Source organism: Oncorhynchus clarkii, chromosome 10 (genome assembly GCF_045791955.1).
Source record: "Oncorhynchus clarkii lewisi isolate Uvic-CL-2024 chromosome 10, UVic_Ocla_1.0, whole genome shotgun sequence".
Classification (NCBI taxonomy): Eukaryota; Metazoa; Chordata; class Actinopteri; order Salmoniformes; family Salmonidae; genus Oncorhynchus; species Oncorhynchus clarkii.
Genome location: NC_092156.1, coordinates 20,055,881 through 20,071,504, shown reverse-complemented (window position 1 = coordinate 20,071,504; position 15,624 = coordinate 20,055,881). Strand labels below are relative to the sequence as shown.

At 44.1% G+C, this 15,624-nt stretch overlaps 1 protein-coding gene across 1 annotated transcript in view; it reads left to right on the top strand.

Moving 5' to 3' along the window:
* LOC139418119 (F-BAR and double SH3 domains protein 2-like) overlaps positions 1-15,624 on the top strand; it is a 52,531-nt gene that overhangs the window by 34,191 nt on the left and 2,716 nt on the right. Inside the window, exons 11-18 of the mRNA XM_071167324.1 lie at positions 7,335-7,451; positions 9,177-9,278; positions 9,710-9,862; positions 13,142-13,273; positions 13,512-13,595; positions 13,840-14,044; positions 14,499-14,746; positions 15,411-15,615. Coding sequence (XP_071023425.1) covers positions 7,335-7,451; positions 9,177-9,278; positions 9,710-9,862; positions 13,142-13,273; positions 13,512-13,595; positions 13,840-14,044; positions 14,499-14,746; positions 15,411-15,615 — 1,246 coding nt within the window. The remainder of the gene's footprint in view (positions 1-7,334; positions 7,452-9,176; positions 9,279-9,709; positions 9,863-13,141; positions 13,274-13,511; positions 13,596-13,839; positions 14,045-14,498; positions 14,747-15,410; positions 15,616-15,624) is intronic.

The window sequence follows — 15,624 nt, the reverse complement described above, 5'->3', positions numbered from 1 at the left end:
TTTGACCTCTGTCATTGCCAACAAAGGGTATATAACAAAGTATTGAGATAAACTTTTGTTATTGACCAAATACTTATTTTCCACCATAATTTGCAAATAAATTCATTAAAAATCCTACAATGTGATTTTCAGGATTTTTTTTCCTCATTTTGTCTGTCATAGTTGAAGTGTGCCTATGATGAAAATTACAGTTCTCTCATATTTTTAAGTGGGAGAACTTGCACAATTGGTGGCTGACTAAATACTTTCTTGCCCCACTGTATATGATTGTCTGTCATGTAGACTAAATAACCGTGTCAGCTCTATTCATTCCATTTCTATTTTGCAATGTTCAGAACATATCAAATATATTTATATAGCCCTTCTTACATCAGCTGATATATCAAAGTGCTCTACAGAAACCCAGCCTAAAACCCCAAACAGCAAGCATTGCAGGTGTAGAGGGGTGGCCATTCCTCTTCTGGCTGTGCCGGGTGGAGATTATAAAAGAACATGGCCAAGATGTTCAAATGTTCATACAGTGAACAGGTCAGGGTTCCATAGCTGCAAGCAGAACAGTTGAAACTGGAGCAGCAGCACGGCCAGGTGGACTGGAGACAACAAGGAGTCATCATGCCAGGTAGTCCTGAGGCATGGTCCTAGGGCTCAGGTCCCCCCGAGAGAAAGAAAGAATTAGAGAGAGCATACTTAAATTCACACAGGACACTGGATAAGACATGAGAAATACTCCAGATATAACAGACTGACCCTAGCCCCCCGACAGAAACTACTGAGGATAAATACTGGAGGCTGAGACAGGAGGTGTCAGGAGACACTGTGGCCGCATCCGATGATACCTCCGGACAGGACCAAACAGGCAGGGTATAACCCCACCCACTTTGCCAAAGCTCAGCCCCCACACCACTAGAGGGATATATTCAACCACCAACTTACCATCCTGAGACAAGGCCGAGTATAGCCCATAAAGATCTCCGCCACGGCACAACCCAGACAGGAAGACCACGTCAGTGACTCAACCCACTCAAGTGATGCACCTCTCCTGGGGACGGCATGGAAGAGCACCAGTAAGCCAGTGACTCAGCCCCTGTAATAGTGTTAGAGGCAGAGAATCCCAGTGGAAAGAGGGGACCCGGCCAGGCAGAGACAGCAAGGGCGGTTCGTTGCGCCAGTGCCTTTCCGTTCATCTTCACACTCCTGGGCCAGACTACACTCAATCATAGGACCTACTGAAGAGATGAGTCTTAAATAAAGACATAAAGGTTGAGACCGAGTCTGCGTCTCTCATGGGTAGGCAGACAATTCATTAAAAATGGACCTCTATAGGAGAAAGCCCTGCTCCAGTTGTTTGCTTAGAAATTCAAGGGACAGTTAGGAGGAGCGTACGTGTAGGTAGGACCAAATCAGAAAGATAGGTAGGAGCAAGCCCATGTAATGCTTTGTAGGTTAGCAGTAAAACCTTGAAATCAGCCCTTGCCTTGACAGGAAGCCTGTGTCTTGACAGGAAGCCCGTGTAGGGAGGCTAGCACTGGCGTAATATGATCAAATTGTTTGGTTCTCGTCAAGATTCTAGCAGAGGTATTTAGCACTATTTGAAGTTTATTTAGTGCTTTATCCGGGTAGCCGGAAAGTAGAGCATTTCAGTAGTCTAACCTAGACGTAACAACAGCATGGATTAATTCTTCTGCATAATTTTTGGACAGAAAGTTTGATTTTTGCAATTTTACGTAGATGTAAAAAAGCTGTCCTTGAAACAGTCTTGATATGTTCGTCAAAAGAGCGATCAGGGTCCAGAGTAACGCCGAGGTCCTTCACAGTTATATTTGAGACGACTGTACAACCATCAAGATTAATTGTCTGATTCAACAGAAGATCTCTTTGTTTCTTGGGACCTAGAACAAGGATCTCTGTTTTGTCCGAGTTTAAAAGTAGAAAGTTTGCAGCCATCCACTTCCATATGTCTGAAACACAGGCTTCTAGTGAGGGCAATTTTGGGGCTTCACCATGTTTCATTGAAATGTACAGCTGTGTGCCATCCGCATAGCAGTGAAAGTTAACATTATGTTATCGAATGACATCCCCAAGAGGTAAAATGTATAGTGAAAACAATAGTGGTCCTAAAACGGAACCTTGAGGAACACCGAAAACTGATATCTTTCTAACAGATAAGATCTAAAACAGGCCAGAACTTGTCCGTGTAGACCAATTTGGGTTTCCAGTCTCTCCAAAAGAATGTGATGATCGATGGTATCAAAAGCAGCACTAAGGTCTAGGAGCACGAGGACAGATGCAGAGCCTCGGTCTGACTCCAGTAAAAGGTAATTTACCACCTTCACAAGTGCAGTCTCAGTGCTATGATGGGGTCTAAAACCAGACTGAAGCACTTCGTATACATTGTTTGTCTTCAGGAATGCAGTGAGTTGCTGCGCAACAGCTTTTTCTAAACATTTTGAGAGGAATGGGAGATTCGATATAGGCCCATCGTTTTTTCTATTTTCTGGGTCAAGGTTTGGCTTTTTCAAGAGGCTTTATTACTACCACTTTTAGTGAGTTTGGTACACCTGGTGTATAGAGAGCTGTTTATTATGTTCAACATGGGAGGGCCAAAAATAAATTTTAGAATCGGCTTCCTATATCGCAACAAAGCATCCTTCATTCATGCTGCCAAACATACCCTCGTAAGACTGACCATCCTACCGTTCCTCGACTTCAGTGATGTCATTTATTAAAGAGTCTCCAACACTCAACAAACTGGATGCAGTCTATCTCAGTGCCATCCGTTTTGTCACTAAAGCCCCATACACTACCCACCATTGCAACCTGTACGCTCTCTTTGGTTGGCCTTCGCTTCATACTCGTCGCCAAACCTACTGGCTACAGGTTATCTACAAGTCTCTGCTAGGTAAAGCCCCATCTTATCTCAGCTCACTGATCACCATAGCAGCACCCACTCGTAGCACGCGCTCCAGCAGGTATATCTCACTGGTCACCCCCAAAGCCAATTCCTCCTTTGGTCGTCTTTCCTTCCAGTTCTCTGCTGCCAATGACTGGAACGAACTGCAAAAATTCCATTCCTACAGCATTTCCCTCCAAAAACCATGAGAAAGTTGTCCGGCTGCGGGGACTGTGTGAGGGGATTTATACTACTATCTGTACTTACGGGTGGCACAGACACAGTTTCATCCTTTCTTACACTGAAATTACCCTTGCCTATCGATTGCGTCTGAAGCTGGGCTTGCAGCGCAGCTATCCTCGCCGTAAGGTGATCGTTCTCCTGTATATTATGAGTACAGCGACTGCAATTAGAAGGCATGTTAATGTTACTACTTAGTTTCGGCTGGTGGAGGTCCTGACGAACCATGTCCAGATAAAGCATCATGTTAATGTTACTACTTAGCTTCGGCTGTTGGAGGTCCTGACGAACCATGTCCAGATAAAGCATCATGTTAATGTTACTACTTAGCTTCGGCTGGTCCTGACGAACCAGGTCCAGATAAAGCATCATGTTAATGTTGCTACTTAGCTTCTGCTGTTGGAGGTCCTGACGAACCACGTCCAGATAAAGCATCATGTTAATGTTACTACTGGTTGGCTGGTGGAGGTCCTGACGAACCACGTCCAGATAAAGCATCATGTTAATGTTACTACTGGTTGGCTGGTGGAGGTCCTGACGAACCACGTCCAGATAAAGCATCATGTTAATGTTACTACTGGTTGGCTGGTGGAGGTCCTGACAAACCACGTCCAGATAAAGCATCATGTTAATGTTACTACTTAGTTTCGGCTGTTGGAGGTCCTGTAGAACCATGTCCAAATAAAGCATCATGTTAATGTTACTACTGGTTGGCTGGTGGAGGTCCTGACGAACCACGTCCAGATAAAGCATCATGTTAATGTTACTACTGGTTGGCTGGTGGAGGTCCTGACAAACCACGTCCAGATAAAGCATCATGTTAATGTTACTACTTAGCTTCGGCTGTTGGAGGTCCTGACGAACCATGTCCAGATAAAGCGTACGGAGTGAAAAAGTTGAGTGAGGGAAAAACTAAAAATATAAACGGTAATTAAAAAGTAAAAACCGTAAAGTTGTCAGGTAGCAAAGTAAGGTTAACAACAAAACGCACAGCAGCACGTAAACAAGTCTGCAAGTTGTGACCCATTACTGAGTACACCACAGAATCCAGTTTGGTCCAGTGGGGCCGAGAATGAGACTTAAGGCTTTGTAGAGAGGTTGTGGAGAGAAATAAGCACAGGATTTTTCCAAATTAATCTGCAATTTATGTTTTTCTGACGTCCAATCCTATTTTATTGGAATCGACTAACCCCCAAACAAATATCCAACATTTCACTATTTTCTATGTTATACTGATAACATCCCTGATTTCGAGACATTGCCTCTCAACCCAATGGGGTGCATGGATTGGCCGTTTGTCTCTTGTGAGGTCATCCATTGTGGAAGTGTTTTTTTTCCTTGGTTGTTTTCCTTTCGACACAAACGTGATTTGTTTGACTGTCTGAATCCCGCTATTGAGGCAATTTTTAAAAAAAATTTACTACGCCAACATTTCTCAGAAATCTCATTTAGTAATATTTGCCAACATTCACCCTCACAGATATTGGTTCCAATATCTTACCGTAAATAATTAGGTGTATATGGCTGTTTTTATATGTACCAAAGTACACTGAACAAAAAAATAAACACAACAATTTCAAAGATTGTACCGAGTTACAGTTCATTTAAGGAAATCGGTCAATTGAAATAATTGATTTAGGCCCTTATCTATGGATTTCACATATCTGGGAATACAGATGGGCATCTGTTGGTCACAGATACCTTAAAAATAAGGTAGGGGAGTGGATCAGAACCAGTCAGTATTTGGTGTGACCACCATTTGCCTCATGCAGCCCGACCCATCTCATTCGCAGAGAGTTGATTGTGGCCTGTGGAATGTTCTCCCACTCCTCTTCAATGGCTGTGCAGAGTTTCTGGATATTGGCGGGAACTGGAACACGATATCGTACATGTCAAACCAGAGCATCCCTGTGATGCTCAATGTTGAATATGCAGACCATGGAAGAACTGGGACATTTTCAGTTTCCAGGAATTATGTACAGATCCTTGCAATATGAGGCCATGGTGCATTATCATGCTGAAACATGAGGTGATGGTGGCGGATGGATGGCACGACAATGGGTCTCAGGATCTCGTCACGGTATCTCTACATTCAAATTGCCATCAATAAAAGGCAATTGTGTTTGTTGTCCTTAGCTTATGCCTGCACGTGTTTGGCTGCCTTATGTTGTCTTAGGTCTCTCTTTATGTATTGTTTTGTCTCTTGTTGTGATGTGTGTTTCGTCCTATATTTATATTGTATTTTATTTATTTTTTATCACCGCAAAAGACTATTTGCATTGTGGACATCATTATAAATAAAAATTTGTTCTTAACAGACTTGCCTAGTTAAATAAAGGTTAGATAAATAAATAAAAATACCATAACCCACTGTCACCATGGGGCACTCTGTTCAAAACGTTGAGATCAGAAAACCTCTTGCCCACACGACGTCATACTGTGCATTTGGAAAGTATTCAGGCCCCTTGACTTTTTCCACATTTTGTTACGTTACAGCCTTATTATAAAATGGATTTAAAAAAAAAAGAGGGTAGTGCGTACGGCCCAGTACATCACTGGGGCTAAGCTGCCTGCCATTCAGAACCTCTATACCAGGCAGTGTCAGAAGGCCCTAAAAATGGTCAAGGACTCCAGCCACCCCAGTCATAGACTGCACGGCAGGTGGTACCAGAGCGCCAAGTCTAGGTCCAAGAGGCTTCGAAACGGCTTCTATCCCCAAGCCATAAGACTCCTGAACAGCTAATAAAATGGCTACCCAGGCTATTTGCATTGCCCCCCCCCCCCTTCTTCTACGCTGCTGCTACTCTCTGTTATTATCTATGCATACAGTAGTCACTAACTCTACCTACATGTACATCTTACCTCAGTTACCTCGACTAACCGGTGTCCCCGCACATTGACTCTGTACAGGTACCCCCTGTATATAGCCTCACTATTGTTATTTTACTGCTGCTCTTTAATTATTTGTTACTTTTCTTTTCATTTGATTTTTAATTTTTTACTTAACACTTTTTCTTAACTGCATTGGGGCTTGTAAGTAAGCATTTCACTGTAAGGTCTACTACCCCTGTTGTATTCGGCGTATGTGACAAATACAATTTGATTTGTGTGCCTTTCCAAATCATGTCCAATCAATTATATTTACCACCGGTGGGCTCCAAGTTGTAGAAAAATCAAAAAAAAAATCAATGGAAACAGGATGCACCTGAGCTCAATTTCGAGTCTCATAGCAAAGGGTCTGAATACTTATATGTAAATAAGGTATTGCTGTTTTTCATTTGTAATACATTTGCAAAAATTTCAAAAAACCTGTTTATGCTTTGTCAATATGAGGTATTGTGTGTAGATTGATGAGAAAAAAATATTTCATCCATTTTAGATAAAGGCTGTAACATAACAAAATGTGTAAAAAGTCAAGGGGTCTGAATACTTTACGAATGCGTTGTACACACGGTCTGCCATCTGCCCAGGACAGTTAAAACTGGGATTCATCCGTGAAATCACACTTCTCCAGCATGCCAGTAGCCATTGAAGGTGAGCATTTGCCTACTGAAGTCGGTCACGGCGAGAAACTGCAGTCAGGTCAAGACCCTTGTGATGATGACGAGCATGCAGATGCTCTTCCCTGAGATGGTTTCTGACAGTTTGTGCAAACCCTCAGTTTCATCAGCTGACTGGGTGGCTGGTCTTAGAAGATCCTGCAAGCTGGATGTGGATGTCCTGGGCTGGTGTGGTTACAAGTGGTCTGCGGTTGTGAGGCCGGTTGGACGTACTGCCAAATACTCTAAAACGACGTTGGAGGCAGTTTATGCTAGAGAAATTAACATTAAATTCTCTGACATTAGCTCTGGTGGACATTCCTGCAGTCAGCATGCCAATTGCACGCTCCCTCAAAGTTGACATCTGTGGCATTGTGTTGTGTGACACAAGGTGCACCTGATGGATTATCTTGACAAAGAAATGCTCACTAACAGGGAGAGAAATAAGGTTTTTGTGCATATAGAACATTTCTGCTATGTTTTATTTCAGCTCATGAAACATGGGACCAACACTTTACATGTTGCGTTTTATATTTTTGTTCAGTATATTGTTGACCTATTGCGATACACACACACACACACACACACAGAGAGATTATGTTTAGCTGAATATTATCAGACTATTAAACTCTCTCTCTACCCCATCCATCATCCCTGGTCACTAGGTGGGGCAGCTGCATAAGCAGAGTGGCACAGCGGAGGAGCACAATCTGGATAAGGAGGCACGGAAGTGGGCGACCCGAGTGGCACGAGAACACAAGAGCATCATCCACAGCCAGCGGGTGAGAGAGGAAGGGATAGATGAAGGGCGAGAAAGGGGATAGTCTATATTCTAGCTGATATATGCATCTTTCCCTGATTTTTTTATTATTTTTTATTTTTATGTAAGATACGACTGCATCGGTCCGCAACTGCCAACCGATCCAAATGTAGCATGCATCGGTCAGAAAATCCATTAAAACATTAGAAATCGTTGATTCCATTTTTTTTGCTTATACTGCTTTCGAAAATGATTCATTTTGTGCCAACTAATGCTTCCTCTCCTTCAGTGTCGAACAAAGCATGTAACTGTTGACAGTCATTGATCTCTACAAGGTATTTTGCATGCCGAGCAACACTGGGGAATATCAGTAGCCTAGTCAAACTGTGCACTGTGCTCAGCTTTGCACTCTAACCAGCGCGAGGTACAACAATATTAGTCTTTATTAGTTGAGTGACCATGTAATTTGCTAGGTTATTGTTCTATCAAAAATGTGCTTTACCAAAATAAAAGTAAGCTACAGGAGACACAACTCATCTGGCTGTAGGCTACATGCTTAACAGTGCTTATTTTATTTAAATTTGTTCAGGTTCACCATCAGCTGTAGTTTTTGTATATTTGATGTAAAGATCCTGTGTATATTGTACTTTTTTGATATAGAGGGTCTGTGGTGGGATAAAGTACCTAATTGTTATACTTGAGTAAAAGTAAAGATGCCTTAATAGAACATTTAAGTGAGTAAGTAAAAGTGAGTCACCCAGTAAAACACTACTTGATTAAAAGTATTTGGTTTTAAATATATTTAAGTGTCAAAAGTAAATGTAATTGCTAAAGTATATTTAAGTATCGAAAGTTGGTGTAAATCATTTCAATTTCCTTATATTAGGCAAACCAGATGGCAAAAATGTTTATTTTCTTTGTATTTGCAGACAGCCAGGGGCACACTCTGACACTCAGACATCGTTTACAAATGAAAGGATGTGTGTTTAGTGAGTCCGCCAGATCAGAGGCAGTTGGGATGACCAGGGATGTTCTCTTGATAAATTTGTGAATTGGACAATTTTCCTGTCTTGCTAAGCATTAAAAATGTATGAAGTAAAAGGTACATTATTTTTTTTATGAATGTGGTGGTGGTGATGTAAAGTTTGCCACAAATATAAATGTTAAAGTTAAGTACAGATACAAAAAAATACTTAAGTAGTACTTTAAAGTATTTTTACTTCAGTTTATAATTTCATAACGAGGACAGCAATCACTTTGCGAGGCACACTGCATGGCCAAAGTGGGAGGAGAAAAGAAGCTCACTTAAAATTCCAAACGGTCAAAACCATTCGATTTTGAGATGGAGACTAAATCCAAAGTTGTGCTATCTATTCATAGCTAATTTGTAAACAATAAATATGTTACTAGCTCTAACACTTAATCTGCGAAAATGACAAGTTAATTAGAGGGCGATGGAGATTTTCAGAACCTAAGTGGGGGGGACAAAAACATTATGGGGGGCTACAATCTGGTAGTGGGGTGGTAGATTCCTAGTCTCACTTATGGCTCAGGTCAGGTGCCAACATTGTACATACGTAATTTACACACACACGAACACTCACAAATTCAGCTCAGAGGCCTAGCTTATGAGCTCCATCAACAGCCCCCATAGGGCGCTGGTCAAAAGTAGTGTACTATATAGGGTGCCATTTCAGACAGTCATTGAGATTGGTTTGTTTACTACATGTTATCTGTGACCTTTTAGGCCCTGGAGGACTATAGGACACAGCAGGGGCCATCTGAGCAGACCTGCAGTGAACTGGAACTCAAAATGGAGGCGGCCAGGGAGAACCTGCGGAGAGCTGAGGTAAACTTGTGTGTGTGGCGATGGTGAGTAGGGCTCACACTCGTGATAATGTAACCCTGCCTGTGACTTAAAATTTGGCCAAAAGGGAATGTTTAAGATGTAGGTGTCCCGAGCCAGACACCGGAGTTCAGATCCCACTAGTTACATGCTTGTGTGTGTGATCCCTTTCTGAGGTTGGTATATCATTGGGCCAGTAGGTTGTCTCACCTCAGCCTCTCTTGCCTCTGATTCCCCCTGCTGGTTGATGCGGCAGACTACATCCAACATACAGTAGTTCTGATAGAGCTTCTTATGAAAGCCTATTATGACATGATGACTGACTGGTCATGACTAGAGTTGCGAAATCCCAGTGGGAACATTGCTGGAATTGGGAGGGAATAAACATTACATTTGTAATATGACAAAACATATGATTATGTCACCAACTCTAGACGGTGAAGCTGAAGGCGGAGGCTCGCCTGGCCCTGCTGAGAGAGGCAGGCATCACTGTGGAGACGTGGCTGAAGAGCGCCATGAACCAGGTGATGGAGGAGCTGGAGAACGAGCGGTGGGCTAACCTGAACACCCACGACCCTTCACTCTCCGTGAGTCACAAAACACACATTGAAAGATGAGACAAAAATGCATTTTTTTCACATCTTTGTGCATACACGCAAACCCATCAACAATTTCCATTTTGTCCCCTGTACCTGCCTACTGAAACTTCCCACGCTCAGGTAAATCACATGATAAGGAAGCTGGGGTGTTTCTTTAAAGTACTGTTCCTCAACTTTAAAGGAAAGGTTCACCCAATTTGAATGTTTTTTTTTTTTGTGCATCTCTGAGTGATCTATTGATTCCCTGGGTCATTTCATGTTTTCATGTGTATCTGAGTTTTTGACATTCAAGCAGGCAGAAATCTGGGCGGGATGATATAGCACTGTGATAAAATCCCTCTCAATACACTGGAAGTTAATAGGAATATGACATTTACATCGCGAAAACGTCTTATCGTACATGTCAGATTTCAATACTTGCCAATGTCATAACTCCGGGAGGATGTCTTCTCTCGAATGAGCCATTGATCAAAATGTTTTAAATGTTCCTACCTCGAGAAATGTGTAATTTAACAGTCTAGAACATTTTTCCTATTTGTCTGCTTCATTAATCCAGGGTGCACTGCATGGTGCCTTTGCCAGAGATATTATAGAAAGGAGATAGGAATCCAATGAAAGATGGAATGTGTAACGCCCCACCCAGCAGACTGTCAACCAATCGCGTGCACGTTGCTTAACTAATCGTAACGCAATCCCTTCTCAAAGTTTGTGTATATGTCGAGAAACGTGGCTATTTTCCTCAAGTACGTAATGTCACGATTCCAAAGCTATACGATATTACAGATAGCAAGTTAATTATTGCACATCTCAAAAATATTTTTAATGTTGTACTTCTTGTTGACAAAATTCACTCCTTGGAGAGTGCTCCTTGTCGTAGAATCGCCAAGAATGCACCCACTGCCCATCAATTAAACATGGGCAACGTTTCCAATCTCCTCAAATGTAAACTCAGCAAAAAAAGAAACGTCTTCTCACTGTCAACTGCGTTTATTTTCAGCTGAGACATAAACTGAACATGTTCCACAGACATGTGACTAACAGAAATGGAATAATGTGTCCCTGAACAAAGGGGGGGGGGGGGGTCAAAATCAAGACAGTCAGTATCTGGTGTGGCCACCAGCTGCATTAAGTACTGCAGTGCATCTCCTCCTCATGGGCTGCACCAGAGTTGCCAGTTCTTGCTGTGAGATGTTACCCCACTGTTCCACCAAGGCACCTGCAAGTTCCCGGGGGGAATGGCCCTACATTTCTGGGGGGAATGGCCCTAGCCCTCGCTCTCCGATCCAACAGGTCCCAGACGTGCTCAATGGGATTGAGATCCGGGCTCTTTGCTGGCCATGGCAGAACACTGACATTCCTCTCTTGCAGGAAATCACGCACAGAGCGAGCAGTATGGCTGGTGATGCTGTAGGGACATGTCAGGATGAGCCTGCAGGAAGAGTACCACATGAGGGAGGAGGAGGTCTTCCCTGTAAGGCACAGCGTTGCGATTGCCTGCAATGACAACAAGCTCAGTCCGATGATGCTGTGACACACCGCCCCAGACCATGACGAACCCTCCACCTCCAAATCGATCCTGAGTACAGGCCTCGGTGTAACGCTCATTCCTTCGATGATAAACACGAATCCGACCATCACCCCTGGTGAGACAAAACCGCGACTCGTCAGTGAAGAGCACTTTTTGCCAGTCCTGTCTGGTTAGGAAGTGCAATATGACCCCATAGACACTGTGTATTCGATAGGTAATGAGTTGAAAAACTACAAACCTCAGATTTCCGCCTACCATATGAGTTCTGTTATACTCACAGAAATCATTGAAACAATTTTAGAAACTTCAGGATGTTTTCTATCCAAATCTACTAATTATATGCATAGTCTAGCTTTTATGGCTGAGTAGCAGGCAGTTTAAATTGGGCATGCTTTTCATCCAAAATTCCCAATGCTGCCCCCTACCCTAGAGAAGTTAAAATAGGCCTACAAGCCCTCAGTCCAGCCTCTCTCAGCCTATTGCTGACAGTCTAAGCACTGATGGAGGGATTGTGCGTTCCTGGTGTAACTCGGGCAGTTGTTGTTGCCATCATGTTCCTGTCCCGCAGGTGTGATGTTCGGATGTACCGATCCTGTGCAGGTGTTGTTACACGTGGTCTGCCACTGCGAGGACGATCAGCTGTCCGTCCTGTCTCCCTGTCTTAGGCGTCTCACAGTACAGACATTACAATTTATTGCCCTGGCCACATCGGCAGTCCTCATGTCTCCTAGCAGCATGCCTAAGGCGTGTTCACACAGATGTGCAGGGACCCTGGGCATCTTACTTTTGGTGTTTTTCAGAGTCAGTAGAATGTCCTCTGTAGTTTCCTAACTTTTCATAACTGTGACCTTAATTTCCTACTGTCTGTAAGATGTTAGTGTCTTAACGACTGTTCCACAGGTGCATGTTCATTAATTGTTTATGGTTCATTGAACAAGCATGGGAAACAGTGTTTAAACCCTTTACAATGAAGATCTGTAAAGTTATTTGAATTTTTACTAATTATCTTTGAAAGACAGGGTCCTGAAAAATGGACGTTTCTTTTTCTGCTGCGTTTATCTGCCGTTGTGAACGTTAGACTCCATTTTGTGAGGCTTATCGATCTGCGTGTTGAACATGATGAGCTTCTAGACTCCTAAATTGATAGTGCAGTTTTAGGCAATTTAACCGCCAACTAGCTACTTTACATGCTGATATTGTCTTTGGTATTATGTTTTAGCTACATTTGCTTGCTACGTAGCTAGCCAGCAAGCCCATAGAGAGAGCATTGCATTGGATTTTATAGTCGATTTGAGCTGCAACAGATTTCCACAACAATTTTCCATGTTGCTACCAACCTTATTATATGGCCAAAATGAAACATTTGTTCTCACATAATGTTATTTAACAATGTAAATTAAAGGAATTAGTGGTTTTTGGGTGGATTTTTCCTTTTAAGGTGCTAGTTTATCCTGTGCTGTGTTTGTGTGTTTGAGATTGACTAGCCTCATGAAACCAGACTGACTGATGACTGCATGTGAGCTTGAGATCAGGCTTGTTTTACAAGGCTACTGATTTTGCCGTTAGATTGTTCAGTATTACTGATTTTACAAATCACTGTGATCTGCATATCACCTTGCATCCCAAATAACGTCTCGCTATGTGATCAAAAGTATCGATACGGTGGCTTGCCTTGCTCAAAGTGATCCCATCCAACCGTGTGTGTGTGTGTGTGTGTGTGTGTGTGTGTGTGTGTTTAGGGTACAGCTGACCTTGAGAGGGAGGATGAGGAGCTGGAGGATAGTGGAGAGGTGTTGGACGACAGCAGCTCTATCCCCTCCTGTACTCTCAGGAACTACCCCCTCACCTGCAAAGTGCTCTACTCATACAAGGTATACATGCACACAGAGTGCTCTACAACAGTAGTCCTATTCTCACCTTTGAGCTGGCAATCAACCCATCACCTTGGATGCGATGCAATATGGTACCATATAAGTCCTTTGAGCACTGCAGCCTGCATTATAATTTAAAAATGCAGACTTCACAAATACAGCTCCAACATACAATATATGCACAGAATTCACTGGGGCAGTCTAGCAGTAATGAAACATGATCTCCTTCCTCTCCCAGGCGTCACAGCCAGACGAGCTGACCATCGAGGAACAGGAGGTGCTGGAGGTTATTGATGATGGGGACATGGAGGACTGGGTCAAGGTACAGAGTGCTTTCCAAAAGTGGTAATACTTCACTGTTTGCGCTTTAAACTTGAATAAAGCAAGTGGTACTCTAAAGTCATCATATGCCTACACACCAGGGGTCATGTTCAATAGGGATTTTATTTTTTAATGGAGTGAAATGGGGAGATTTTAGTTCTGTTGTCCATTGCAAAACATTTTGCTGCGGTGTGCCCTACTGTCACTGGTAACCCTATGTGTGTGTGTTCCAACATTGTCTCTAGGCCAGGAACCGGACGAGCCAGGTGGGTTACGTCCCGGAGAAGTACCTGCAGCTGCCCTCGTCTAACAGCCTACTGAGCATGCTCCAGGCTCTGGCTGCCCTGGACGCCCGATCCCACTCCTCCAGCAACTCCACCGAGCCCGAGCTGCTTGAATCAGAGCTGCCCACACCGGGCACGCCCAGCGTCAACGGCGACTCCAGCAGTGGTGAGAGACGCAGTGAATTTGGGTGAAACAATCCGATCAGCCTCGACATTCTCACAGGAGAGAATCCTGAACTTGACTTAAATCAGATTTTCACTTAGTCATGCTTGATGTCAATGCATGATTTGACATGTCACAATGCATGTCAAATCAAATTTTATTTGTCACATACACATGGTTAGCAGATGTTAATGCGAGTGTAGCTAAATGAGAGGAAATTGGACTTAAGTATAAATTACGATTCGCACCACACAGAATTAACAAGTATTCATATGTAAGACAATGTCATTGAGATCATTCAGATGTGTTGGGACCATTTTTTATTTTCCCTTTCTTTCCATTTTGATCTCTTCCTCTGTGCTCTTACTCTTCCCCCTCCCCTGTCTCTCCCTCCCTCTCCCCCTTCCGCATTTCACCCTGGCTCTCTCCCACTCCCTCCCCCTTCTGTCTGCCTCAGTGTGCTTTGCCAAGGCCCTGTACGACTATGCGGGCCAGACAGACGAGGAGCTCTCGTTCCCTGAGGGCGCCATCATCCGCATCCTGAGCCGTGAAACCCACGAGGACGATGGATTCTGGGAGGGCGAGTTTAACGGCGCCGTTGGCGTCTTCCCCGCCGTGCTGGTGGAGGACCTGCTGGCGGAGGGTGGCTCCAGTGCAGACGGCGAGAATGGCGACAGCCTGGGAGAGGCCAGCAGCAGCACGCCGGTACACACATGCAGCCACCCTTGGCGCTGTTTACATACGTGAATGGACACGTGTTTTTAACATTTTATTTTACCCCCTTTTCTCCCCAATTTCGTGGTATCCAATTACTGTCCAGTTACTATCTTGTCTCATCGCTACAACTCCCGTACGGGCTCGGGAGAGACTAAGGTCAAAAGCCATGCGTCCTCCGAAACACAACCCAACCAAGCCGCACTGCTTCTTAACACAGCGCGCATTCAACCCGGAAGCCAGTCGCACCAATGTGTTGGAGAAAACACTGCACCTGGCAACCTGGTTAGCGTGCACTGCGCCCGGCCCGCCACAGGAGTCGCTAGTGCGCGATGACACAAGGATATCCCTACCGGCCAAACCCTCCCTAACCCGGACAACGCTAGCCCAATTGTGCGTCGCCCCACGGACCTCCCGGTCGCAGCCGGCTGCGACAGAGCCTGGCCACCCGGGAGGCCCCGTGAATGGACACTTTTAAACCGGTTTAAACTTTATTTCCATGGAGATTTTCTGTTGAGAATGATTTTTTAAATCCAGGACCAGGCTTAATCTTGGTGCAGGAAACCAGCCTTTAGACGACACACATCCTCATCCAAATAATAGTAATCAGTATATACCTGTTTTATTGAATTCTGTGGTGAACGTTGTCTTTCAGGTGTCACCCTCTCCTCTTTCTGAGTGCTCCCCACGGAGCCCCTTTCAGCTGGGCCCGTTCCACAGCAGCCCCCTCCAGACCCCCACTCTGCCCTCACCCCAGTCCAGCCCCTCCAGTGCCAGTGCCTCCCCCATACCTCGCCCACCCTCCTACATCAACGGTCACCATAGGCCACCGCCTGCACCACTCAAAAGCCCCTTACAGAGTAAGAACC